Source organism: Chenopodium album, chromosome 7, assembly GCF_948465745.1.
Source record: "Chenopodium album chromosome 7, dcCheAlbu1.1, whole genome shotgun sequence".
NCBI lineage: Eukaryota > Viridiplantae > Streptophyta > Magnoliopsida > Caryophyllales > Amaranthaceae > Chenopodium > Chenopodium album.
The window spans coordinates 78,488,472-78,513,612 of NC_137840.1; the positions used below are offsets into that span (position 1 = coordinate 78,488,472).

General features: G+C 36.1%; 4 protein-coding genes across 5 annotated transcripts; 1 reads left to right on the forward strand and 3 right to left on the reverse strand.

Annotated features, from left to right (window-relative positions):
- Positions 1–877: 877 nt before the first annotated feature.
- LOC145639798 (uncharacterized) lies at positions 878–12,810 on the reverse strand. Its single transcript, XM_081691127.1, has 4 exons — positions 12,651–12,810; positions 12,375–12,472; positions 2,008–2,040; positions 878–1,103 (listed from the first exon to the last, which is right to left on the reverse strand). The coding sequence occupies exons 1-4, from the start codon at positions 12,734–12,736 to the stop codon at positions 1,024–1,026; spliced, it is 297 nt and encodes a 98-aa protein (XP_081547253.1). The 5' UTR covers positions 12,737–12,810; the 3' UTR covers positions 878–1,023.
- Positions 12,811–15,374: 2,564 nt separating this feature from the next.
- LOC145638730 (pathogenesis-related thaumatin-like protein 3.5) lies at positions 15,375–16,730 on the reverse strand. The gene is made up of 3 exons (XM_081689729.1): positions 16,511–16,730; positions 15,724–16,399; positions 15,375–15,611 (listed from the first exon to the last, which is right to left on the reverse strand). The coding sequence occupies exons 1-3, from the start codon at positions 16,647–16,649 to the stop codon at positions 15,479–15,481; spliced, it is 948 nt and encodes a 315-aa protein (XP_081545855.1). The 5' UTR covers positions 16,650–16,730; the 3' UTR covers positions 15,375–15,478.
- Positions 16,731–17,856: 1,126 nt separating this feature from the next.
- LOC145638731 (pathogenesis-related thaumatin-like protein 3.5) lies at positions 17,857–19,026 on the reverse strand. The gene is made up of 3 exons (XM_081689730.1): positions 18,931–19,026; positions 18,154–18,829; positions 17,857–18,034 (listed from the first exon to the last, which is right to left on the reverse strand). Exons 1-3 carry the CDS (start codon positions 18,983–18,985, stop codon positions 17,896–17,898), a joined length of 870 nt encoding a protein of 289 aa, XP_081545856.1. The 5' UTR covers positions 18,986–19,026; the 3' UTR covers positions 17,857–17,895.
- A 2,459-nt stretch (positions 19,027–21,485) lies between these two features.
- Positions 21,486–24,160, forward strand: LOC145639799 (auxin transporter-like protein 3). 2 transcript variants are annotated; one of them, XM_081691129.1, is made up of 9 exons: positions 21,486–21,588; positions 21,716–21,922; positions 22,021–22,206; positions 22,309–22,421; positions 22,562–22,745; positions 22,853–22,950; positions 23,046–23,253; positions 23,355–23,612; positions 23,746–24,160. In XM_081691129.1, exons 2-9 carry the CDS (start codon positions 21,761–21,763, stop codon positions 23,944–23,946), a joined length of 1,410 nt encoding a protein of 469 aa, XP_081547255.1. In that variant the 5' UTR covers positions 21,486–21,588; positions 21,716–21,760; the 3' UTR covers positions 23,947–24,160. The 2 variants fall into 2 exon arrangements, with proteins under 2 accessions (XP_081547255.1, XP_081547254.1); XM_081691128.1 differs by having other exon boundaries at positions 21,573–21,922.
- The last annotated feature ends 981 nt before the right edge of the window (positions 24,161–25,141 follow it).

A 25,141-nucleotide genomic window follows, 5' to 3' on the forward strand; every position in this document is an offset into this window, starting at 1 on the left:
TTATTTCCTTCCTCCAAAAAAAAAAAAAAAAAAAAAAGTATATAGTATTTCCTACCATAGTACTATTTCATATAATCACTAAGTATTATTTGCAGTGTACACACTTCATAATCACAATTTAGGCTAAAAGTTGTCAAAGATAAAAACTGTCATTAATCAGAATCAATAATCAGTCAAGCGTTCCAAATAAAACAGATCTGGTCCAACATTACCTCAAATTATGCGATGATTATGAGTAAATTATCATAAATAAAAAATAGTTATAAATCTGCATTCATCCAAATGGCACAGGTCAGAGAGCCACACTCAGTCATTATTTTTCTTTTTGGGCCAAACACATGATCTAGAGACCTTCTTTAATGGATTTGATTTCTACCTACCATTCATTGCTGGATGAAACTGACAACATTGTACACTAATTTAAGGGTCCATCTAAAGAGTTGCCAACCCCTGTGACTCAGGGATTCTTTTAATTTTTTTATTTTATTTTTTTAATGACTAGGAAAAAAGCAGTTACAGTTTGAAAGTTCCAACCCAAAATTAATATCCTTGAAACATCTACAATTGTAAACAAAGAGGTCTAAAATTGAGAAATGAATGGGGCCACACAATTAAGTGTTTTATGGGTAATACTACATGGTTAGCAAGTTACTGTGCATTTACATTTGAGCCTGCTACTCTGCAAGGCTGCTGGGGGCCTGTCTACTGTCACTTTTAAAGAATGATGCACCCAATACATCAATTGCCTTGCTATCTCTCTGAATAGGCCTTCCGCCATAGTCATTTTATTCTTCATAAGTATCTCACCAAAAGACCTCTCAAATTCGATCGAGCAATTCATAAAGCAGTAACGAATAACTACAAATACAAATCAAACTTCATCCAAACTCCAAAACCTTCCATTTTTCCCATTTGCAACTAAGACATTATTCTAGTCAAGAGATGAATTTCTTACATCAAAGATGGGAACCAATAGATACACTGACAGCATAACTGAGCTGTACATTATTATGACAAGATCGTCTAAAAGGAGGTCTGCAAAGTACCAACTCTATCACGAGGAATCAGCCGCAATTCAGATCCATGCTTGAGGAAGACATTACCTAAACATTCAAATATTCAATTGTTAATATAAGTTAATCATCATTAACACTATTTGTGCTTGATAAATTCTTCTTAGCAGTATTATAAGCATCCAAAAATTGTTCTAATAAATTCAAAAACAAATTTGCACATGCACTCAAACAAATGGAGAGAAGAGGAAGATAGTGAGAATGTAGCAGTGGAAGCTAGATATAAAAAAGCCAAAGAATCTTCAAAAGCCATAAAATTATAGACTCCAATATAACCACAAAGACCATCCTCTCCGCTAAATTTGTTTCATAACCACAACAAGTTCTCAAGGTTCACGTATTTACAGTCTAAATGAATGCCAGGTTCAAGATTAAATCAGCATTAACCAGAGTGCTAATGTAAAATAACAATAGTCCATACCATCTACTATAGGTGGGTAGCAATAATATTGCCTCTAAGGCAAAATAACAATAGTCCATGCTCTATAATGAAATTCAAGTCTTCACCAAAGCATTTGAGTATTACCCTTACAGTCAATTTTTGAATTTTATTTTATAATTTGAAAAATAGATTAGAAAATAAGACATAATTAGCCACTAAGACTTATTTTCTTGAAAGCCAATGCTAAATTGCACAAGAAAAGATGGCTGGAAGGACAAAACTACAAATACATGCATCAATGAGGATTGAAGATATAGCAGAAAAATAGCCAGACAACTACATCAGATTCGACTCCCTACATTTCTATCATTAATTTTGATGTCGAAATGTCATTTTAGCCACAGCCACACTGTGACTGAGGCAGACATAATGTAGCAGATATTAAATATTTCAAGAGGTAAGCAAAAGAAAAAGCCTTGAAAAAAAGTAATTTTTGTCACAAAGGCTTTCAGTAGGTACAGAACTTCTAATAAATTGACAAACTTTCTTTACCTGCACTTTGCTGAGGATTGATACCAACACCATCTGTGTTTAGAAAAGAAAATAAAAAAAAATGATACATAATTAGTAGAATGCAAAATTCAAATCAAAGCACTAATAATTTTAGACTGCAATAAGTTTGTTTGTTTTGATACGGAGTCACGAAAACCAATATGTTGGAATGATGCAAGTGTGAGCCATTTGGAGGGCAATATAGTCACTGTTCCATTGATATTACCTGAAATTAAGCTAAAGGCTGGAAATGCTGAGCTGGAAGATGAGCTGGAGGGAGTGTAACAAACTAGATTCCTTTTATTAAGTTTGTTATTTTCATTTACACGTTTAATGCATGTAATGAAGGCTATTTAAGCCAAATTAGTGGTTGTAATCCTTTATGCTGAAATTAATACAACTCCTCCATTCTCTCTCAATTCTGTTATCCTCATTCTCATATTGATTGTCACTCTCAAAGTTTCCCTTCTTTCTAAATTACTTCGTGAGCTAATCAATCTGCTACTCATCCATTAAATTGGATTGAAGCAGGGTATTGTTACATTGTTCTGAGCAAATTTCTGTCACTAGATTTCTGCTGCATCATTTGGTATCAGAGCCTCCCAGGTTCTTGGACCAGAATGCCTCCAAAGAAGAACACTGAGGTGAGCCATGATGATGCTGTCTGTCACACCTGCTGATTTACAGCAGTTGAAGGTAAACCTTAAATCTATCATTAATGAACAGAACAAAAACATGGTTGAAAATTATAACAATGATAGCTTAAATATTAGCCAGAATACCAAATCTATATCTGAGTTGCATGATTTAATGGTAGGCTTATCTGTGCAAGTCACCAAATTAGTCTCTGATGTTAGCTCACCTATAAAATCACCTGTGAAGTCACTTGACAAATCTGGACAGTTGGATAATGGGAGTGCTGATGAGGGCAATTCAACTTATTAGTATTCTACCAGACTCACCAAGATCAAATTCCCAAAGTTTAATAGTGATGATCTAGAGGGTAGAGCACTTCTCTGGCACCAGAATTATGTGAAGAATAATCCACCCCCCAGTTGGAAACAATATGTCAAAGATATAACTAGTAGATTTGGTGAACTCTATGATGATCCAATGTCTGAAGGCACTCAAACAAACTGGTAGCATTCAGGAGTATCATGATGCCTTTGATGCTTTGGCCAGCAGGCTTGAGTTGTTATCTAGGAGGTTTGGAGGAAGAGATACAGTTAGGTGTGAGGATTTTTGCACCAACAGCCATTAAGCAGGCACACTGCCTAGCTAAATTGCAGGAAGCAGCCAGAAAACCAAGAAGAACTGGATAGTACCAAAACCACTACCCCCTCTACTACCTACCCCCAAACACATTACCAATAGCCCAAACACTAACCCACCCTGGAAAGGAACTACCCCAAACAGCTTTAAACCCCCAAACACTTACAACCCTAATAGGAAAATCCTCACCCCTGAGATGAATGAAAAGAGAGCCAAGGGCTTATGTTTTTGGTGTGATAGTGATGAGAAGTTTGAGCTGGGACACTTGTAAAGGCAGGAAACCAAGGTTATACCATATTGAGATGGAGGATATAGAGGAGGAAGGGAGTGAGGAGGAGACAGAAGAACCAGTAGGAAGATGATGCTGCTTGTGCTCAGATCTCCTTGCAAGCTCTAGATGGTTATTGCAGTTTCAATACCATGAGAATGATGGGTCAACATGATAAGAAACCACTTCACATACTGCTTGATTCAGGCTATTGACACCCTAACAGCTCTGAAAATGAACTGTAAGGTGGATAAAGTAGCAACAATATGGGTAAAGGTAGCTGATGGTGGTAGTTGAAATGTGATACTATGATCAAAGGATTTGAATAGAGGATGCAGGGATACACCTAAGTGGAAAGGATGTTGTTTTGGGAATTCAATGGTTCTCATTTTGTGGGATTTTAAAAACTTAACCATGGAGTTCAAGCTGGACAACAGAAAGATGAAACTTAGGGTTGCAACAAAGAAAAAGGTGAAAGGAATTGCACCAGAGCTACAAAATGGAGGAAAGCTATCCATGCTGCAGATCATCCATCCCACCATGGATAGGAGCGTAAAATCCATGGAAGAACTCTTGCTGAAATGGAAGAACTCTTGGCTAGCTATTCTGATGTGTTTGAAGCTCCTACAAACTTAACCCCTGTGAGAGAGAATTTTGACCATATAATCCCATTAAAAGAGGGTACAACTGCTATTAACATTAGACCTTACAGATATCTTGCTACTATTAGCTCACCAAGGACTGATTAGGGATTGTAATAGCCCTTTTGCTGCTCCTGTGGTTTTAGTGAAGAAGAAGGATGGAGGGTGGAGAATGTGTGTTGATTATAGAGCTTTGAATAAGGCTACTGTAAAAGACAAATTCCCATACCCATTATTAAAGAGCTCTTGGATGAGTTACAGGGAATTTCTTTTTTTCTCAAAGATAGACGTGAAATATAGTTATCACGAGATGTGGATGCAAGATGTGCATAAAACTGCCTTTAAGACCCATTCTCGGCATTTTGAGTACCAATGCTCCATCAACTTTTCAATCTATCATGTGTCTAGAAAGCAAAGCAGTTGAAGAAGTTCATTTTAGTTTCCTTTGACAGCACTTCTTGGGAGGAACACTTACAGCACCTACAAGAAGTTCTTTCTATAATGAGACATCACTCATCGAGAGCAAATCTCAAGAAATGCACTTTTGGTGCAAGGAAGATAAACTATGTGGGTCATGTAATCACTTCTGATGAGATGGAGTTTCTACTGAACTTGAGAAGATTCAAGCTATTTTGAATTGGCCACAACCTCGAACTCAGAGGATTCTTAGGTTTAACTGACTATTATAGATTATGGTAAAATCTGTAAGCCTTTGACAAATTTGCTTAAGAAGGATTCCTTTGCTTGGAATAAGGAAGCAGATGCTGCTTTTGGCAAATTGAAGGCTATTATGACATCACCTCCAGTATTAGCTCTACCTGACTTCCAAGTGCCTTTCACTATTGAAACCAATGCATCTGGTGGGTTGGGAGCTGTTCTAATGCAGAAAGGGCATCCCATTGCTTTTATGGGCAAGGCTCTCTCTGAAAGGAATCTGCATCTATCCGCCTATGAAAGGGAATTGCTAGATATTGTCTATGCAGTGAAGAAATGGCAGCATTATCTTATGCTCTTACCTTTTGTGATCAGATCAACAACGCTTGAAACACCGGTTAGATCACAAGATAGTCACCCCTTTTCAACAAAAGTGGTTATCCAAGCTAGCTGGTAGTAGGGGTGTTGAAAAATACCCGACCCGTTTGACCCGATCCGCTGACCCGCAAAGTACGCGGTTTTTTTTCCAATATCAGATTTGCGGGTCAGGTGATGGGCCGGGCTTTGAGTGTTGCGGGTACCCATTAAATACCCGGATTTTTTTTAAAAAAAATTTCTTGGCTAGAACTCAAATTAGGGTTACTCTCATCTACTCTTCTCTCTCCTCACTTCCTAGCAGAGTAGTCGCATCTCAACATTCTCCATTTCTCCTCACTCCTCTTCTCTCTCTCAATTCCCAAACACACACTCTCAAATCTCAAGCAAACCTCCTTCCTCCCTCTCAGGCGAACTTCCTTCCTCTTTATCAGGCGAACCTCCATAGACCGTCAGTTCCTCACCGTCAGCCGCGTAAGGTTGGTATTGTTTTTGAATTTTTTTGATTAATTTCTTTGCTTATGTTTGATTATACTCAAGTTGTTTTCTATTACATTTTTAAGGTTTTTTGTAGAATTTTTTTTAGGTTAATTACGCTACTTATGTTTGATTATACTCAAGTTATTTTCAATTACATTTTTTAGGGTTTTTTTTTTCGAATTTTGTTGGGTTAATTTGCTGATTACGCGTGATTATACTAAAGTAATTTTCATTTACATTTTTTGGGGGCTTTTTTTTGAATTTTTTTGGGGTTAATTTCCTGATTATGTATGATTATACCTAAGTTAATTTCAAATACATTTTTTTGGTTAATTTCACTGCTTATGTTTGATTATACTCAAGTTATTAGTTATTGAAGCTTTGCTTGTAAATTATTTCATCAGATGACTTGACGGGGGCAAAATCGAATCAGACTAATAGAGATGACGAATCTGATGATTTTGAGATCTTGGAGGAGGCTTCATCAAGGCCTAAGAAAAACAAAAAGGTTGGGAAGGAACCAAAAACAGAAAATGTTGGAGGTAAACGAAAAAATCCTCTAATGTTTGGGATCATTTTCATGAGATTCCTAATGATGAAAATCATGCTAAATGTGCTAATGGTACTAATGCTATGTCACGTCATAGTAATAGGTGTAAAAGGTCTCCCTGTTATGCTGATACAAAACAAACACTTTTAGATTTTGAGTTTAGAACTAAGGTTAATACTGATGGGAGTGTTGAGACATATAATGTTCCTAAATTGTGGAGATTTAATCATGATGAGGTTAGGAAAGCACTTGCCAATAAGTCGATTGTAGATGAGTTGCCTTTTGCTTTTGTTGAACGTGAAGGTTTTTGTCAATTTCGTAAAGTTGCCTGATTTTGTTCCTCCCTCACATGCTACTATTACGAGGGATTGTTATGGTCTTCAAAAAAAATTATCTAACATAAAAAATAAAAAATAAAACAAAAAAACAAATAATTAAAAAAAACATGACTGATAAATTAAAAAAAAAATCAAATTTATTTGGTTTGGGTCAAGGATTTCGAAAATTTTAGAAGAGATAAGAATTACTAAAAGTTAGATTAAAACATTTTGAAAGAAAAAAAAAAAACAATAAACAAAACAAAGAAAAAACTGTACTAAAAAAAATAATAAACAAAACAAAGAAAATTAAAGGAAAAGATTGTTAAAAAAAATAAGGAAAAGAAATTGAGAAAATTAACAAAATTAGATCTACTATGGAGTATGTGGACTTGTGGAGTTGAGGTAGGAAGAAGTGAGAAATGAATTGCAATTGCATTGCTAACTTGGTGTATGTCATATGGCTTAATACCATGAGGGCAAATTCGTAATTTAAACTCACCTAACCAAATAAGCTTTTTGGAAACGTTGCTCATACCAACGTTTTGTAAAAAAGCTTATTGAGGTAAATAAGCTCTTCCAATAAGCTTGCTACCAAACACTAGTATTAACTTATTTGACTAGTCAATCTGGTCAAATAAGCTAATTTCCCCCCAATAAGTTGTTACCAAACAGGGCCGAAGTATACGGAGTATGTTGTGCGTAGTTCCTATGATGTTAGCAATTCTTTTATTTTATGCGTATTCAAGATGCATTGAACTCATTATTGATTGTTATGCAAACAAAGTGAGACCATCTTCTTCTAGTGTGCCTATTATTCATGGTGAAAGGGGTGAGATGGAACAACAAAGGGGTCTTCTTAATGCATCTCGATTGAGGAATAGCTTTGTGAGGGAGAGTGGTAATGAAGATGCTTCCAAAGGAATCACCGAATTAGAGAAGTATTTAGGGGATAAACTAGAGCCTTATAATGGAGATTTTGATATTTTGGCATGGTGGAGTGCACAAGGAAAAAACATATCCAATTCTTATGACAATGGCTCATGACATTCTAGCAATTCCAGTTTCTTCCGTTGCTTCGGAGTCCGCTTTTAGCACGGGGGCGTGTCTTGGATTCCTTTGGCACTTCTCTAAGTTCTAAAATGGTGGAAGCCCTTGTTTGTGGCCAAGATTGGATGCGTCATTCTAATACCCCTATTGCTATTGAGGAAAGCTTGCTTGAGTTGGAGATTATGGAAGAATAAGGTGATTATAACTTAATCTATTACTTGCTTTTTATCCTGTGTGATATTCTACAATTGATTTATGTTTTTTTTAATGATTTATCTTTTGTTGGGATTAAAGACTTGGTTTCGGAGCAACCAACAATTATCATTGATGAAACTATTGAAGCTTCGGATGTGACTTGAAATTATCCCCTCTCCCATTTAGTGTGATTTGTGGCTTTAAGATATCGTTTGGACTTTGTAATTTATTTGGTTGTTTCGTTGTTTTAATTTGATGCAGACTCTTTAAACTCTATGGCTAGTGCATTCCAGACACTTTGAACTTTGGTTTGCATTTTGTACTTTAAAACAGAATTTGTTTGAGTTATGAGAATATTTGTACTAAAACAGGTGTACAGATACAGATATAGCCCCATATAGCCATATAGGGAAGCATTGCAGCAGCCGACAGGTTATTTTTTTTTGGTGGAAGCAAGTTTTTAATATGATTTTGCTAGTTTGTTGGTGGAAGCAGGTTCACTATGAATTTGTGAAAACATCAGCTTTTTTTAGAATAAAATATCAGGGTTTTTTTTTTTTTTTTTTTTTTTAATGAAATCAGCAAGTTCTTTTAATAGATAAAAACATCACTTTTTGTTTTTAAAGAAAAAAGTTAATTTTTTTAATAAAATCAGCAGGTTTAAGTCTATAGTAATAACATGTTTCTTTTTCTTTTCTTTTTTTTTTTAAAAAAAAAAAAAAAAAAAAAAAAAAAAAAAAAAAAAAAAAAAAAAAAAACCATATATATTAAAATTTCGGGTACCCGCTTTTAGCGGGTTGGGTAATGGGTCATCTAAATAACTACCCGCACTTCCGAGTACCCAAAAACCCGAGTACCCGGTTATGAGCACCCCTAGCTGCAGGTGGCATGGACTATGTGATTGGAAAAAAAGTACGGAAGTGAAAATAAATTAGCAGATTCCCTCTCTAGGATATCTCATTCTCAAGTGATGACTATGATTGCTACTACAATCAATTCTTCACTCTTGGAAGAAATTCAAACAGGTTGGCAGGATTACCCTAACCTATAGAAGATCATTTCTGATCTGGTAGCTAATCCAGATTCTCACATGCATTATAAATGGCAAAATGTCAGTTAACAAGAAAGGGCGGGCTGGTGGTGGGATTTATACCTGAACTGAGGAATAAAATCCTACTTTGGTTGCATAATTCTGCTCTACGAGGATATTCTGGAATTCAAGCTACACTAAGAAGGGTGAAGAGCTTATTCTACTCGTTTGAAGAAGAGTGTGATAGCATATAGCATATATTAGACACTGTGATGTGTGTCAGAGGTGTAAATATGACCCCAGTGCTTATCCTGGCTTACTACAACCTTTGCCCATACCTGATAGGGAGGAGGTCACCATGGACTTCATTGAAGGTCTACCCAAATCACTTGGCAAAGAAGTGATTCTGGTAGTGATAGATAGACTGAGCAAATATGATCATTTCATAGCTTTGTCTCACCCTTACTCAGCTTTGAAAGTGGCTTAAGCTTACCTAGACAATGTTTATAAATTACATGGATTCCCAAAATCCATTGTCTACCTCTTACCATCCTCATGATGGTCAGAGGTTTTGAGCAGGTCTTTGGAGACATACTAGGTGGCTGCCATTAGCTGAATTTTGGTACAATACATCCTATCACTCTGCCCACTTCTTATTAGATTTTGTATGGTCAAACCCCCCTATTTATGTTCCTTATTTAAAAGGGATGAGCAGGATTCACAGTGTAGACACAAGTTTGCAGCACAGGGAAGAGGCTTTATCCATGATTAAAGAGCATCTGCTGAAAGAACAGCACAGGATGAAGCAACAGGCCGATAAACATAGAAGTGAGAGGTCATTTGCTATGGGTGATTGGGTGTACTTGAAGTTACAACCCTATAGACAACAGTTTGCAGGGGAAAACAGAAGTTGGGTACTTTGGTCCCTATCAGATAATCAAGAAGGTGGGAAAGGTGGCTTACACCCTCCAACTTCCTGCATCTTCGAAGATCCACCCTACTTTTCATGTAACCGAAAACCCGGGTACCCGGATCTTCGGGTAGTTAGAAACGCGACCCATGTCCCGACCCGAAAAGATCGGGTACCCGGGTTTCGGGTACCCGATTTTCCTGGGTCGGGTCACAGGGTACCCGATTATATTGTTTTAAAAAAAAGTACCCTTTTCTTCCATCTTCTAAAAATCACAAGCTAATTATAAATTACTCAAGTAATTATAATCACATAAAAAGCCAAAAAATCAACCACAATCAAAATCAAATATGAATCTCAAACTTTTACACCCTCATGAATTACAAAACCACAATTAATTAATATATAAAAAAACTAATAAAATCAACTCAAATTGATAATTATAATTATAATTGTCCAATTGAACCCAAAATAAATAATTGAAATATTTTTTGGGCTGTAGAGGTACAGGTACAGATCAGATCCGTCGAACATCAAGCGAGCAGCCGTCGGAAATTTATATTTAACTTACTCGCAATTTACTTTCTCTGATCTCTATTTCAAGCATGATAATTTATCCTCCTTCGTTCAAAGGAAACGATTCCTGCGCCTCATCGTGGAGAAGATGGTGGTCACACCTTGCGGAGTAGTTGTTGCCGTCGTTGAGCCGTGAGATACTAATGGTCTGAGAAGAAGGGTGAGGCTGCCGTGAGATAGTGAGGAGTGAGGAAAAATGAAATAGAGAGAAAGTTGAACCAAAGAAAGGAAGAGGAGATGGCAGGTGGCTGCAAATGCAAATGCAATCAGTAAACCCTATTTTAGTTTTAGAAAAAGGTTATATTCACTGTGTATAGTATTAGTATTGAATTTCAGAAAGTACAAAAAAAATAGATGCGGGTCAGATGGGTACCCGTATAACTGAAGTTCCGGCCCATGTCTCGACCCGTGACTCGAGGAATTAACCGGGTCGAGTACCCGACCCGAAATATTGTATGAAAATACCCATCGGTTATCATCCGGGTAGTCGGGTCGGGACAAGCGTGTCAGGTTTTTTTGAACACCCCTACCCCCACCTAATGGTTCTTCTCTGAAAATCTAAGGTTCCCAATTGCCATGATGAACAAGCGTTCTATAAAGAGGGGAAATCATGCTATTGTCCAGTGGTTGATTCAGTGGTCTAATGCTAGTCATCTTGCTGAGGTTATTGAAGCTTCCTTTAATCCTTGGGGTCAAGGATTTTCTCAAGGGGAAGGCATTGATGCAAGTGTGAGCCATTTGGAGGGCAATATAGTCGGTGTTCCATTGATATTAGCTGAAATTAAGCTAAAGGCTGGAAATGCTGAGCCGGAGGGAGTGTAACAGACTAGATTCCTTTTATTAAGTTTGTTATTTTCATTTACACGTTTAATGCATGTAATGAAGGCTATTTAAGCTAAATTAGTGGTTGTAATCCTTTATGCTGAAATTAATACAACTCCCTTCCCTCTCTAATTACTCTCTCTCTCTCTCTCTGTTATCATCATTCTCATATTGATTATCACTCTCGAAGTTTCCCTTCTTTCTGGATTACTTCTGAGCTAATCAATCTGCTACTCATCCCTTAAATTGGATTGGAGGAGGGTACTATTACGCTGTTCTGAGCAAATTTCTGTCACTAGATTTCTGCTGCATCATGGAACCTAGTTAAAAAAAAAACATGTTCCCTTTTGCATCCAAATACATCTCAACTATTCAACTTCCATAGTAAGCTGAATTTTTAAATATAATATACAAGTATATGATTCAGTATTTTATTTCTCTCTTAAGAAATAAAAATCAAGTAATACGTAGATATACCACTAACAACCTGGTCTAGAGAACATTAAAAGTATGCCTGGACCACCATAACCGTATGTTTGAATATAGCAAGGTATACAAGTTCTGAAGTCAATGCACAAACCATGAAGCTCCAAAAGTTCAGACAGTTGGTATCATGGTAAACAGTGAGGCAATAAATGTAGGAGAGTGGTTATTTTTGTCTAATTCACACATTTATAACAAGCACTAGAGAAAAATATGACCTCATGTGCCAAATCTCTCTTCCCCTCTCTACTAACAATGGATTATCCCAATTTATAATTTTCTTTGGAGCTTATTAAACATGACAATCACCCCACTAGCTAAAGAGAGTTTATCTCAATTGACAGGTACGAAAGGCATGGAATGCTTTGTCCTTGGGAATCAAAACTAAGATGATTTATTAATAAGATTTTAGATGCTTAATTTAATCCAATATCTCTGCCGAATATAAAGGAATAGCAGGATTCATAATCTAATTGATTACTTTATCCCTGGTTCTTAATCTTCCTTGTTTGGCTGATAACGCAAAGATGAATGAATGAATGAATATACCAGGACAGTAGACATTCCGGAACAAATGATGATGCTACAAAATGGATACTAAAATAAAGAGAAGTAATCTAATTGGAGATAGCAAGAAAAACCTAAAATTATCCTAAAAACTGAATTGTGTGATTCAGATGAAAAATTACTACTCGTAGTAGAAAAGAAAGATCTAAAAGGTGAATAAAAAAAAGAAACAAGTACCATTAGTGATGATAGCGCTGGTCTGAGGAGGGACCTTAAACTCCTCGGCGGCGAATTTGAGGACGGCGGTGAAAGGGGCTGCTTCCGGCACGCTAAACCTGTTTATATTATCAAAATCCGAATCCGAAATCGTATGAGATAGATCAATTTACACTTTGAATTTAAATTTAGAGAAGAATTCGAAATCGAAATCGTATGAGATAGATCAATTTACACTTTGAATTTAAATTTAGAGTAGAATTCGAAATCGAAATCGTATGAGATAGATCAATTTACACTTTGAAAGGAAGCTTTGGATCGGAAGTCAGTGTTATCTTGAAGGACACCTTGCCCCCTCCTCCTCCTTCTGCTCCACTCGCCATTGTTTTCGCTGAATTCGGACCTTCTTCCTTACCCGATCAAATGATCAATTCAATCGATTTATTCTCTGCGTTTCAATTAAGCTCACTTTTCCAATTTCTATTAGCCCATTATCCTGCACTTGCGCTACGTTTTTTTTCCACACCCAGGCCCAATTTCAATTCCCACTTTTGACTTTAGAGAAGAGATATGAAGTCAGTATTGGTATACTTCAGTTTAGACCTTGACAATCATGTTCCCAAACCAAAATAATTGAAATCTTATGGTATAAAGGTTTAATTAGGATGATATATTTCATACAATAAACTTTTTTTTAAGAGTATAAAATCAATTGTATCATTTAGGGTCTGTTCTCAATGACTGAACTCAGCTGAACTGAACTGAACTGAATATTTTATAAGAGAAGAAAATTAGGAGCTGAGCTGAACTGAACAGAGCTGAACTGAACTGAGCTGAAATGAACTGAACTTAACTGAATTTGTTTGTTTGAATTTTGCATTATTCATATGTTATGGTTGACTTAATTTTGTTGCTATTATTAGATTTGTCACAATGTCTACTTTCACAATATCATTTTGTTACAATTTTAACTAACAGACAATTAAAGATACTATTGGTTAATTTACGTCTTAGCAAATGTGCCGGTCAAACTGATGCGTTTAAAAATAAAAAAAAAAAACAGAGGGACATTAGCTAGAACAATACGAAGATCAATATTATAGAAAAAAGGATCGAAAATATTTTCTATTTTAAATAGTTTTTCCCTTAAAATGACTTCATTTCATATACCGGCCACATAAATATTAATATCTACAAAATGAGAAATAACCTCCAATACATAATCCCTTCATAAGAAGAAAAAAAAAAAAAAAAAAAAAAAAAAAAAAAAAAAAAAACCTCCAATATATAAATGCATGTTTGGTCTTCTGACTCTGGTTCCATGTTGATATTCAAACAATTTATTTTCCATGTACAAGTACAAACTTCCTATAACAATTCACAATCACAAATACACACTCTCCTTTCTCTCCTTTCTCTATCTAACCCCCAATCTTATCTTCCACCGCATCCACCGCTCTCCTATTTCTCAGCCCCTGCTCGCCGGCGACTGGCGCGCTCCGCCTAGCCGTCGTCGGCGAGCCTAGTCCTATTGTTGCTTTCCTTTTCTGTTTTTAATTTTTCGTTTTTGCTTTAATTTTCGGTTTCTCGGTCAGTTGGTGTTAGAACCAGGGTCCTCTTCGGTCGGTCGAGGTTGCGGTTAGGTGGTTCTCCGTCGAGTGTGTTGCGGCTTGCTTCTAAATTAAGAACCAAAGGCTAGCTTTAACGCCGCCGTCGAAAGGAATTTCGTCAATTAATTCCCGACGGTAAAGGTGAAGTTAAGGTTAGGGTTTCCTCGCGTATCCAAGTTCGGTTCAGTGAGGGGTTCTTGTGCTGCCGTGGACGGTTGTTGGTGGTGTTGGGTAGGGTTGCTGCCGTTGAGGTATTTCAGGTTTTCACGGGTGTTTCTTTAGTTCTTTCACCAGTTTGTTTGCTTGGTTCTTTTAGTTGTTGTTAGCTTTGTGTTAGTTTAATTATGATGTTTTTGTTTAACATGTATATTTTGTTGCTTGAGTTGTTGTTGCTTAATAATTCTCTATCTCTGTTTAGCCATGAGTTAGAGTATCATAAGGTAGTTCTAGTATTGGAAGTTATCGAAGTATTGTCGTGGTCTTTGGAGCCTTGTTGGTGGGTTTTGAGGGTTGTAAGTTTAAGAAAACCCTTTTACGTTAGGTGGGTGGTCCTAGTAGTCTTGTCGGGGTGTGAATGTGTTCCCCTGGTAGTTGAAATAGTTCTCCAAGGGGGGAAGTTATTTGCGCGGTTGGATAGAGTTTCCTGCATATGGAATTTGCAAGAGGAGGGTGGTTTTGAGGGAGGAGTTTGGTTTGCAGGTCTTGTTGCTCGTTTGTGGGATGATATGGGCAATCAGTCAACTGCTATCATCCCTTTGTTAATTTGGGTGATGACAAAGTCAGTCATCGCTGTTAATCAATATCTTGAAGGAGGCTACTCATCTTTAATGTTTGGGTTAAGCAAAGTCCTCCATTTTCTTGCATTCTCTGTTGGTAGAATTGCAAGAGGAGAACCTGCATTTGGATGCACGGTTTCTCATAGAGTCATTGAGGTATATGACTCTATAGGTGTTGTTCCCAGACTCCTAGGATGTAGTTATGTTTTTTGTTCCCTAGGAGTGGAATGGTGTTTCAGGTCCGATCCTCAGCAACAAGGTGCATACTTCGGGTTCGTTCGTCTCCCAACAATTTCCATCATGAGTTCTCTTTGCTTTCAGTGCTAGCTCGGGTTCTCTTCAATGTTAGTGTTCTGCGCGCTTGGTCCATCTCGACGGCTTCGGTTCATTTGGCTTCTCTTGGTCCACATTTTGGATGTGGTTCGGTTTTTATGGTTGTTTGGGCTCCGCAATTATTGGTTTGTTGCAAGACCCTATCAGTGTTTGGTTCTCTTCGATCTTCTTGTAATAGTTCCTAGTGCGTGTAGGTTGTTGAGTGTTCTTGTTTTAGTTAGTATTAGGTTGTAATTCTGTTTTTCTTTAATAGTATCTTTTGTCCAAAAAAAAAAAAAAAAAAAAAAAAAAAAGTACAAACTTCCTTCCTCCTTCATTCCAACAAAAATAAAAGGCACAAAAAAATTACAATGAATAAACCCAAGTTCAAAAGGATCGGAACAAAGGGAATTTTACAAGATAATCATTAAATACTTCGCAAAGTTACAAAGAATAATAGAGCAAACATGAAAGACCACCATTTATTGAGATGTGAGTCCATCATTTTAGAACCGCTGCAAATTAGTTTATTGTCATGGTACGTGCACGCACGCTTAGACCTACACATACATAATTAAGCCAAATTATATTAATCCGAAGTTAGAAATTAGTCAAACATAATTAATAAAGTCAAAAAGAGATTATAAAGAAATAAAAGGTACTGGTACTAACTTGGAAGAACAGAAAGTGATGATGTAATCGGTGCCAGTACAGGTAAAAATGCTGGTAGGATCATCATAAGCATAGCTATAAGAAGTAGGGCAAGCTTGCTTGAACAACTTTGAATAATAAGTAGGATGGCAAACCGATGGACCACCGTAAAGTCCCCTACAACAATACTCATCGGTGTCGAACACGTCACATGCACTCCGGCAAGCCACCGTCTTGCTACGATCATTAGGGGCTTTAACAGACAACTCCTTGGGGCAATTCTTTCTAAGGTCTTGATTGCACCCAGCAGTTGTGCAGTTACCTGCCCCGTGTAAGGGTTTTATTGACACTGGTATGTTAAACCCATCCACCAAGCTCACGTCGTAGAAGTCTACTTTTGCCAGTGTGAACTCCGCTAAGGTTGCGGGTGGCTTACCGGCGGCACCACATTTCAAAGATGTGCCGCACGCACCAGTGGCGCAGGTGCCATTTCCACTTTGATCGAAGTTGCACCCAGTCCGAGCCCATATTCGGCCTGACCATCCAATGGGAGCAGTGAAGACCCTGGACTGGCCTTGCTTTAAGGGAAAGCCTCCTCCCTCAAAGCTGTCGCCTGGTATTATGGCTGGCCATATGGTCTCTCTACAATCGTTTGTGAGTGTGAACACTCTTGATGCCTCTGATATTCTCCATCTCCCTGCACAGATAAGTAATTGCATTATATTATTGATTATATCTCATAACGTACATTATATTAATGTTTTTTGTACTTGAAAACACTAAGTAAAAACAAAAAAAGAAAAATTACCTATAGAAAGAAGGAAGAAAATAAAAAAGACAAAAGATGTGAGTGAAATTGGGTTTGTATGCATGATTAATCGAGATGAGATGAGATGGATAGATGAAATTGGGGAAGGAAGAATGGTGGTTGATTTAAAGGATCGCATTGCAAAGAATGTAGGAGAAAAGAATTGAATGAATAAGGAGCTGAGGAGGAATGCGTGAGACAAAGATGGATAATAAGAATATGCATTCCCTGGCTTTTGCAACAACATTTGGTTGATTCTTTGTCCAGACCTAACCTAGCCTTCAAGTTCCCTTCCATCTTTTTTCCTTAATAACAGTTATAGTTGTTTTACACAAAAAGCCAGGGATCTTTTAACATTAAGCCATGAGATTAATATACCCACTCTATAAAGTCTTTTTTCTTTCTTAACAAACTTTTTAAGATTCCAGTTCAATGGTTTAAAGCTTTCGTTTACTTGTACTGTTAGCAACCAAGTACTATGTACGTATTGTCTCACGTAGCTTGACCATAGCCCATAGGAGTAATTTAATTAATACACCACACACTTTGTTTTTAAGATATTTCATCTTCTTGATTTTTTTATAATTGGCCTGATCAACACATACCAATTCAACTCTATCTAATCTCTGCTATGGTATAGTGGTTCAAATAAATTATTAATTTATGCACCCGATCGAAGAACATAAAGATTAAATTTAAGAATGTAAAGACTAAACTCAAAGAGCATAAAACGCTAAAATAAAAATTTATTTGTTTAAATTTTTGGGTAACCACAGGCTAAATCCAATTATTGCTCATTTGATTGAACATGGTCAGATAGATATCCTAGTGCATAACTGCATATATTTTCATTTCATAGGAAATGCTACTACAAGATGTTATTAGCCTAATTATATATGTGAAGTTCTACTTCCTTAATTAATTTAGGTCAAGTAAATAGAAATATTCATTTCTTTTATCGGTTTTTCTAACGTGTTCCCAAGCCCCAAGGGCACGTGCTAACACAACATGTTCCCAAGCCCCAAGGGCACGTGCTAACACAACATGTTCCTAATGGTTTTTCCAATCAATTCAAATAATTTCATCTTATTCCAAATGTTAAATATGTGAAGAAGAGAAAAGACCCTCAATTTTTATACTATGTATATATACAAAGAGAAGAAACTCGATATTTAGGATTAGGTTTGAAGAGCAAAATAATTTAACGTTAAGATACAATAACGAATGGAGGAGAGGATAATAATTAACATTTCAATAGAAATATTGATAGTATACATATACAAAATACGTGATTGTACATACTGTTGGAGTTTCAAAAAAAAAAAAAAAAAAAAAAAAAAAAAAAAAAAAAAAACAGAATCAAAGTTACAAACAAAAGGTGAATTTTACAAGATACTCCACAAAGTTACTAGAAATAATAGAGCAACGGTGAGTGACAGGCATCTACTGAGCAATGATTTGAATCCCATAGATCCGCTACTGCAAATGAGTTTGTTGTTATGGTATGTACACACAGGCTGAGACCTGTACAAATAAAAGATAGATATAAAAGCTCAAATAAATCCAAGCAAACTATATAGAGAGTCAAAAAAAAAAAAAAAAAAAAAAACATTATTGAACAAAAGAATTGGACAGTTACGTACCTGGAAGAACAGAATGTGACGACATAATCAGTCCCAGAACAGGTAAAAATGCTGGTAGGATCATCATAAGCATAACTATAAGAAGCAGGGCATGCTTGTTTGAATAACTTGGAATAATAGTTAGGATGGCATGTCACCGGATTCCCATAAACACCCCTGCAACAATAGTCATCCGTGTTGAAAACATCGCATGCACTCCGGCATGCAACCGTCTCCCGTCCGTGATCAGGGGACTTTACAGAAAGCTCCTTGGGGCAGTTCCTCCTAAGGTCTTCATCACACCCCGCAATTGTGCAATTCCCTACACCGTTTAGGGGCTTCACTGCCATGGGGATGTTAAACCCGTCCACAAGGCTCACGTCGTAGAAGTCTACTTTTGCTAGTGTGAACTCCGCTAAGGTTGCCGGTGGCTTTCCCGCGGCACCACATTTCAGGGATGTGCCGCATGCCCCAGTGAGGCAGGTGCCGTTGCCTTCTCGATCAAAGTCGCAACCAGTTCGGCCCCATATTCGTCCTGACCATCCTACGGGGGCATTGAATACCATGGATTGGCCCGGTTTTAAGGTGAATCCTCCTCCTTGGAAGCTTTGGCCAGGGGTTACAGCGGGCCATATGGTCTCTTTACAATCGTTTTTGATGGTGAATATTCTTGCTGCTTCTGTTTTTATCCAGCTTCCTAGATTTATATTATTAACATAAATATTTGAATTATATTGTACGTACATACATAAATAATTAATCAAGTGATTATAAATAGATATTGAAAGTTTTACATACCTTGAGAAATAAGGAAGAAAATAAATACAAAAAATGAAATTGGTTTAGTGTCCATAATATCCTACAGTTGGAATTGCATGATTTATGCATGGGTTGATTGATTTATATCATAAATGTACGGCAATGATAAAGAAGCTAGGAATGCGTGAATAGTAGAAGCATCCATCTAATCTAAATTCAAAAGGCAAGACTATCCCATTAGCTTTATGCAGAGCAGCCCTGTTGTCTGTTGATTAATTAATCTAACTAATTAAATTAGGGTGATTCTTTATCCATTCTTTGGAAGCAAGTTGTGTTTGGTTCTATTCTTTCTTGCTTGCTTTCATGTGATGCTGTTAATTAATAATGCAGGGGATCTCTTCACAACAAGACATTTGGACCGCCCTTCAATATATACTTTGGGCTGGGCTTTTGTTTAGTCGTACTTGTAAATAAAATCAGTATAATTGGGCTTGATTATATGCCCCAAAGAGTCTACTTATTCTGGATTCGATTTCTTATAGATTTATTCCACACACGTCCATTCTTTTTTTAGGCTTTATTTATGATTCTTCCAAAATTCAAAAAGAATGTACGTGATGAAATATGATGATCTATTTGACTTAAGAGAAGGAAAAACTATAGAGAGCTAATTATGATCACACAAATTACCTATTGTCAAACATATTTCCACAATTGATAAATATGATACAGCTAATTTGTATTTGGAATTAATACAAGAACATGTGTCATTGATTTGGGGTAGTGTTACATTACTTGTAGTATGGGTGAACTGGCCGAATGAGAACTATATAACACATACACATCTCTAAATCTCTATTACGGAATTGAGTAATAACAAGTTTGAATGATGTTCAATAGAGTCTTCTAAATAGTCTACTGTTTAGCAAATAATACATGTCATACGCCAATAAGAAAAATCCATATTAGGGTAATTGAGACTATTCTAAAGGTGAAGATGTTGAGAAAGTGGTAGTTATAAGTGGTGGTGTGGTGGATGTGAGGCAAAAGTTAGCCAAAAATGAAGATGATTGCTATTATGATTGATGATTTGATGTGGTGATAAATGAAAACTCTCCAAGCATAAAATACCAAATATCGTTATCTCCTGCATTGTGACATATATATGTCCTATTGCTCATATACAGTTATTGAAGTTTAGCCTTGGCTACTTCATGATGTCTGAAGCTTTGTAAATTTGTAATCAATTAAGTAAACTACATCTTGTTTTTGGTATAGGGTTATTAAAGTAATGATTATGCATTTCCCACCACGCACCGGCAGAAAGTAGAGAGAAATCATCAATTTATGTATAAATAAATAAAGTAGACGAGCTAGCTAAGCTAGGGAGCAACCAAATGTTCTTTCAGGTCGTGGAAAGGGCTCTTCAACATCTATATATGAAAATGATATATCGTCCTTTAATTTGGCCTTAGCCTGATTAAACAATCTCACCGATTTATATTAATTAACATCGATCTTACATATACCCTAATTATTACGGAGATTAGTTGCATAGCCTGGCCCTAGCTTAGATAAATACACTGCACACTCGCTAATTAAATTAGCCCTTTCTTCTCTTTTATTGTAAAGCCAGCCAGTTGGCACACGTGTGATGCTAATCATGATAAGCACCAAGCCCACCCCTCTTAATCATTTCTTCCATTTTTTTACATCAACATTATTATTAACCTCTCACTTCGTCATTAATCTTCCCCTTGATCATTTCTATTTTTAATTTATGGGTTATTACCATAATACGTACTCCAATTACTATGCATCCTTATTATATAAAGGTATTTGTATTACATCTTTAATTTTTAAAATTTTAAAAACTGTACAAGTAGAAGATTTAATTTTAATCATGTTCAACACAAATTTAGATATATCCGATCCATACATGTATTGCGGCCGTATTGGTGTTGGACACGATATCTTGAATGTATTGTATCTTGTTTGTATTAGTTGGAGGATGTTTTCATCTTTGTAGTAGTTGTAAGTTTGAATATAATTAGTCATAGTGTATTATGATTATAAAATTGAATATTAATATTAATGAAGTTAAAAATAAAAAGAGTACATGGGGATTGATAGCTTAAAGCGGCGTGATAGTGAGACATCCCGCTCGTGGGGTTGCATGCGAGAGTGACCCAAACAGAGAACCTGAATAAGAGGAAAAGGAAATTAAAAAAAAAAATGTTGGTTGGATGGCCGCGGCTAGGTAGCAAGAGAGTGTGTGGGAGATGGGGACAATACTATATCACCTACCAATCAAATGAGAGCGATGATCCCATACATTCATACATACATGGCGAACAAACGCCTTTTTTAAATAATAATAATAATAATAATAATAATAATAATAATTGATATCAACCATCAGCTTAATCTTTTGGTTGAGTTAGTCCATTAACATGGTATCGGAGTCAGCGTGACACAAAGGTCACGGGTTCGAATCTCATCTGCCCCTCCTTCAAAGTGGAATTAATTCGCACCGGTCACATTATGTAGTCCGCGCCACACACAAGACAAGCTCATAATAATAATAGAGGAAGCTTGAAGTGAGCAAAGAAACTAAGCGAGCTAATCATTGCTCCTCTCTAATAAAAGTCCTTTTAAGAAGCTGCTCCTTTCACATTCCTTCGTAAGCTAGAATGAGTACTTAAGTCCTCCTACTCCTTCCTATTAGCTTACTATATATTCTTAATAGTTATTATCAATTTGATTTGTGTGATCATATATATAGATCAGCAACTAAACTTAGTTAACTCTATTTTGATACCAGGCCAGTATATAAAGATATAGTAGGATCGGATTGGATATATCATATATGGCTTCAGAGAAGGTGGAGACAGTGGTAGCTGGGAACTATGTCGAAATGGAGAGAGAAGAAGGTCCGGAAGAGTCTTGTTCCATTAAGACCAAGCTTTCCAACTTTTTATGGCATGGTGGCTCTGTTTATGATGCATGGTTTAGCTGTTCTTCCAACCAGGTACCTACAATTATATATTTACTAGTGTTATTGATTAACCAACGAACTCACACCTTTACATTTCATACTAATTACTACTACTATACCACGCACTGCAGGTTGCACAAGTACTACTAACACTACCATATTCATTCTCACAACTCGGGATGTTATCTGGAATACTTTTCCAACTCTTCTACGGCTTCATGGGTAGCTGGACTGCTTACCTTATCAGTTTACTCTACGTCGAGTACAGAACCAGAAAAGAGAGAGAAAAAGTTGATTTTAGGAACCACGTTATTCAGGTTTCTTTTTTATAACTTTTATGATTCAGAGGTATACTTTTGATCAGTTCTCTTTTTTGCTACCTAATTTTACATTTATATCGATTGATTCAATGAATGCAGTGGTTTGAAGTGCTTGATGGTTTACTTGGGAAACATTGGAGAAATATTGGCCTATTCTTCAATTGCACTTTCCTTTTATTTGGATCTGTCATCCAGCTTATTGCTTGTGCTAGGTCAGTCTGCTTCTTGCTTTACTTTATCTACTGAATTTGACAAAAATGAAACAATTTTAAACTACTAATTATAAGATCATTGATAGCATCATGATAATATGTTGTTATGATAAAAAAAAAAAAAAAAAAAAAATGTGCAGCAATATATACTACATAAATGATAGCCTGGACAAGAGAACATGGACATATATATTTGGTGCCTGCTGTGCGACGACAGTGTTCATACCATCTTTCCACAATTACAGAATATGGTCATTTCTAGGCCTTATCATGACCACATATACTGCCTGGTATCTCACTATTGCGTCTCTCCTCCATGGCCAGGTATTTATATTCCCAATTTTCATCTGCAGCTAATGCTGCATATTGATTTAATTGGCTGACCTGATGAATTTTATTATGTTCTGTTTTTGTTAAAATGATAATCTAAGGTAGACGGAGTCAGACACTCCGGCCCCGCCAAGTTGGTTCTATACTTCACGGGTGCAACCAACATTCTCTACACTTTTGGTGGCCATGCGGTCACTGTGTAAGTTTTTTATTACTCCGTACCAATTAATTGTTTTATCTTAGGAAGATGTTTGATTAATATTAACTATAAAGCTACTGAATGAATGAATGCAGAGAAATAATGCATGCGATGTGGAAACCACAAAAGTTCAAGTTGATATATTTGTTGGCAACATTGTATGTGTTAACTCTGACCCTGCCATCAGCAAGTGCAGTGTATTGGGCATTCGGAGACATGCTTCTTGATCATTCCAATGCCTTCTCTTTACTTCCTAGGACTGGTTTTAGGGACACTGCTATTGTCCTCATGTTAATACATCAGGTTTGATCACGTCAGATCGATCAGTAATATGTTAAATTAGCTTTGGCATAACAACATACAATTCAATTCAATTGAATAATGCATGTTGCTTAATTGTGCAGTTCATAACATTCGGATTCGCTTGCACTCCTCTATATTTCGTGTGGGAGAAATTCTTAGGCGTGCATGAAACAAAGAGCATTATGAAGCGGTCATTGGCGAGGCTTCCGGTGGTGATCCCGATATGGTTTTTAGCCATTGTTTTCCCTTTCTTCGGACCAATCAATTCAACAGTTGGATCACTATTGGTTAGTTTCACTGTATATATAATTCCGGCAATGGCTCATATGATTACTTTTGCACCAGCAGCCGCTCGCGAGGTAAATCACTATATACATACTGAATGACTGTTATATGTATTGTATATATATATATATATATATGCAGTTTATAATAATACTAGTCCAAGTATCAGTTAATTAATAAGTTAAATGGTGAATATATATTGAACAGAACGCAGTGGAGAGACCGCCATCATTCCTAGGAGGGTGGGCAGGAATGTACAGCATCAACATATTCGTAGTGGTGTGGGTGTTTGTGGTAGGGTTTGGGCTTGGTGGGTGGGCCAGCATGATGAATTTCATACAGCAAGTCAACACTTTTGGCCTTTTTGCCAAGTGCTATCAATGCCCTCCTCATAAGCCCAAGCTTTGAACTAATGCTTTTTTCTTTTTTTTTTTTATTTTTTTTTTCTAGGGAGCTAAGCAAAACCTGTTGATCATTATATACTCCGTACGTAATACATAGAGTGTGTAAAGTTTGGCTTTTTTTTTTTCCTACTCTGATTTCAATGAGCAAGGTTGTTTAAACCTTTTTGTATTTCCGTGAGTTAATTGATAAGATATGTAAAACTTGGGTTTTCATGGAATTTTGTACTTCATATATTAACAATTTTTGGCGTGGATATACCGGGTGTGTTTTGTGAACGTGAAATGATCATATTTTAAAGCAATTGTATACATAAATATTTCGTATATAGAGAGAGATATTATACGACATACGAGCCTACCCAAGAAAATACAAAGTGGATCCCATTACTTTTATTTAAACCAATAATGTTTATTACTCATCTATTTTCTCCACTCTAATACATATTTGCAACATTTTTTTATATAATGATCTCCATTTTACAACAATGAATATCAATCTATAATTGTACACCAATAAAAATTATAAATGTTAATACTTTGTAAATATACATTAAGATAAAGCTAATTTAATAAATATCATAATGAGAATTTATGATAATAATAAATATTGAACTATAGCCTTTAAAAGACCTATAAAGTGAAAAGGTGCAGTCTTCAAAAAAAAAAAAAAAAAAAAAAAAAAAAAAAAAGTGAAAAGGTGCAATTATTAATGAATTGAGAAAGTGTATATGGTGTACTTCGTATAAACTATGGCATTGGCTATTAAATAAGCTAATTCAATGTGTTTGGTGGGAAGCTTATTTAAAGAGCTTATTCCACTAAATAAGCTCTTTTTGAAAAAACTCTAGGAGCTTTTTCAATTAGCTTATTCATTAATATAGATGAAATGACACTTATACCCCCATTTAATTTAAAATTCTACTACCTAAACTACATATCCCACAATTAGCTTATTGGTCATTTCACGTACTCAAACAACTTTAACCTATTAGCTATATACCAAACACTTTTATAAAATCAGCCAATAAAATAAGTTAGTCAAATCAGTTAATACAATCAGCTAAAAATCAGCTAACAAAATCAGTTTCATCTTTCAGTTTTAAGCAATTCACCAAACACGCCCTATATAAGTTGAGATCAAGCTAAGGTATGAAAAATATTATGAAGTACTTAATAATAATAATAATAATAATCATCGT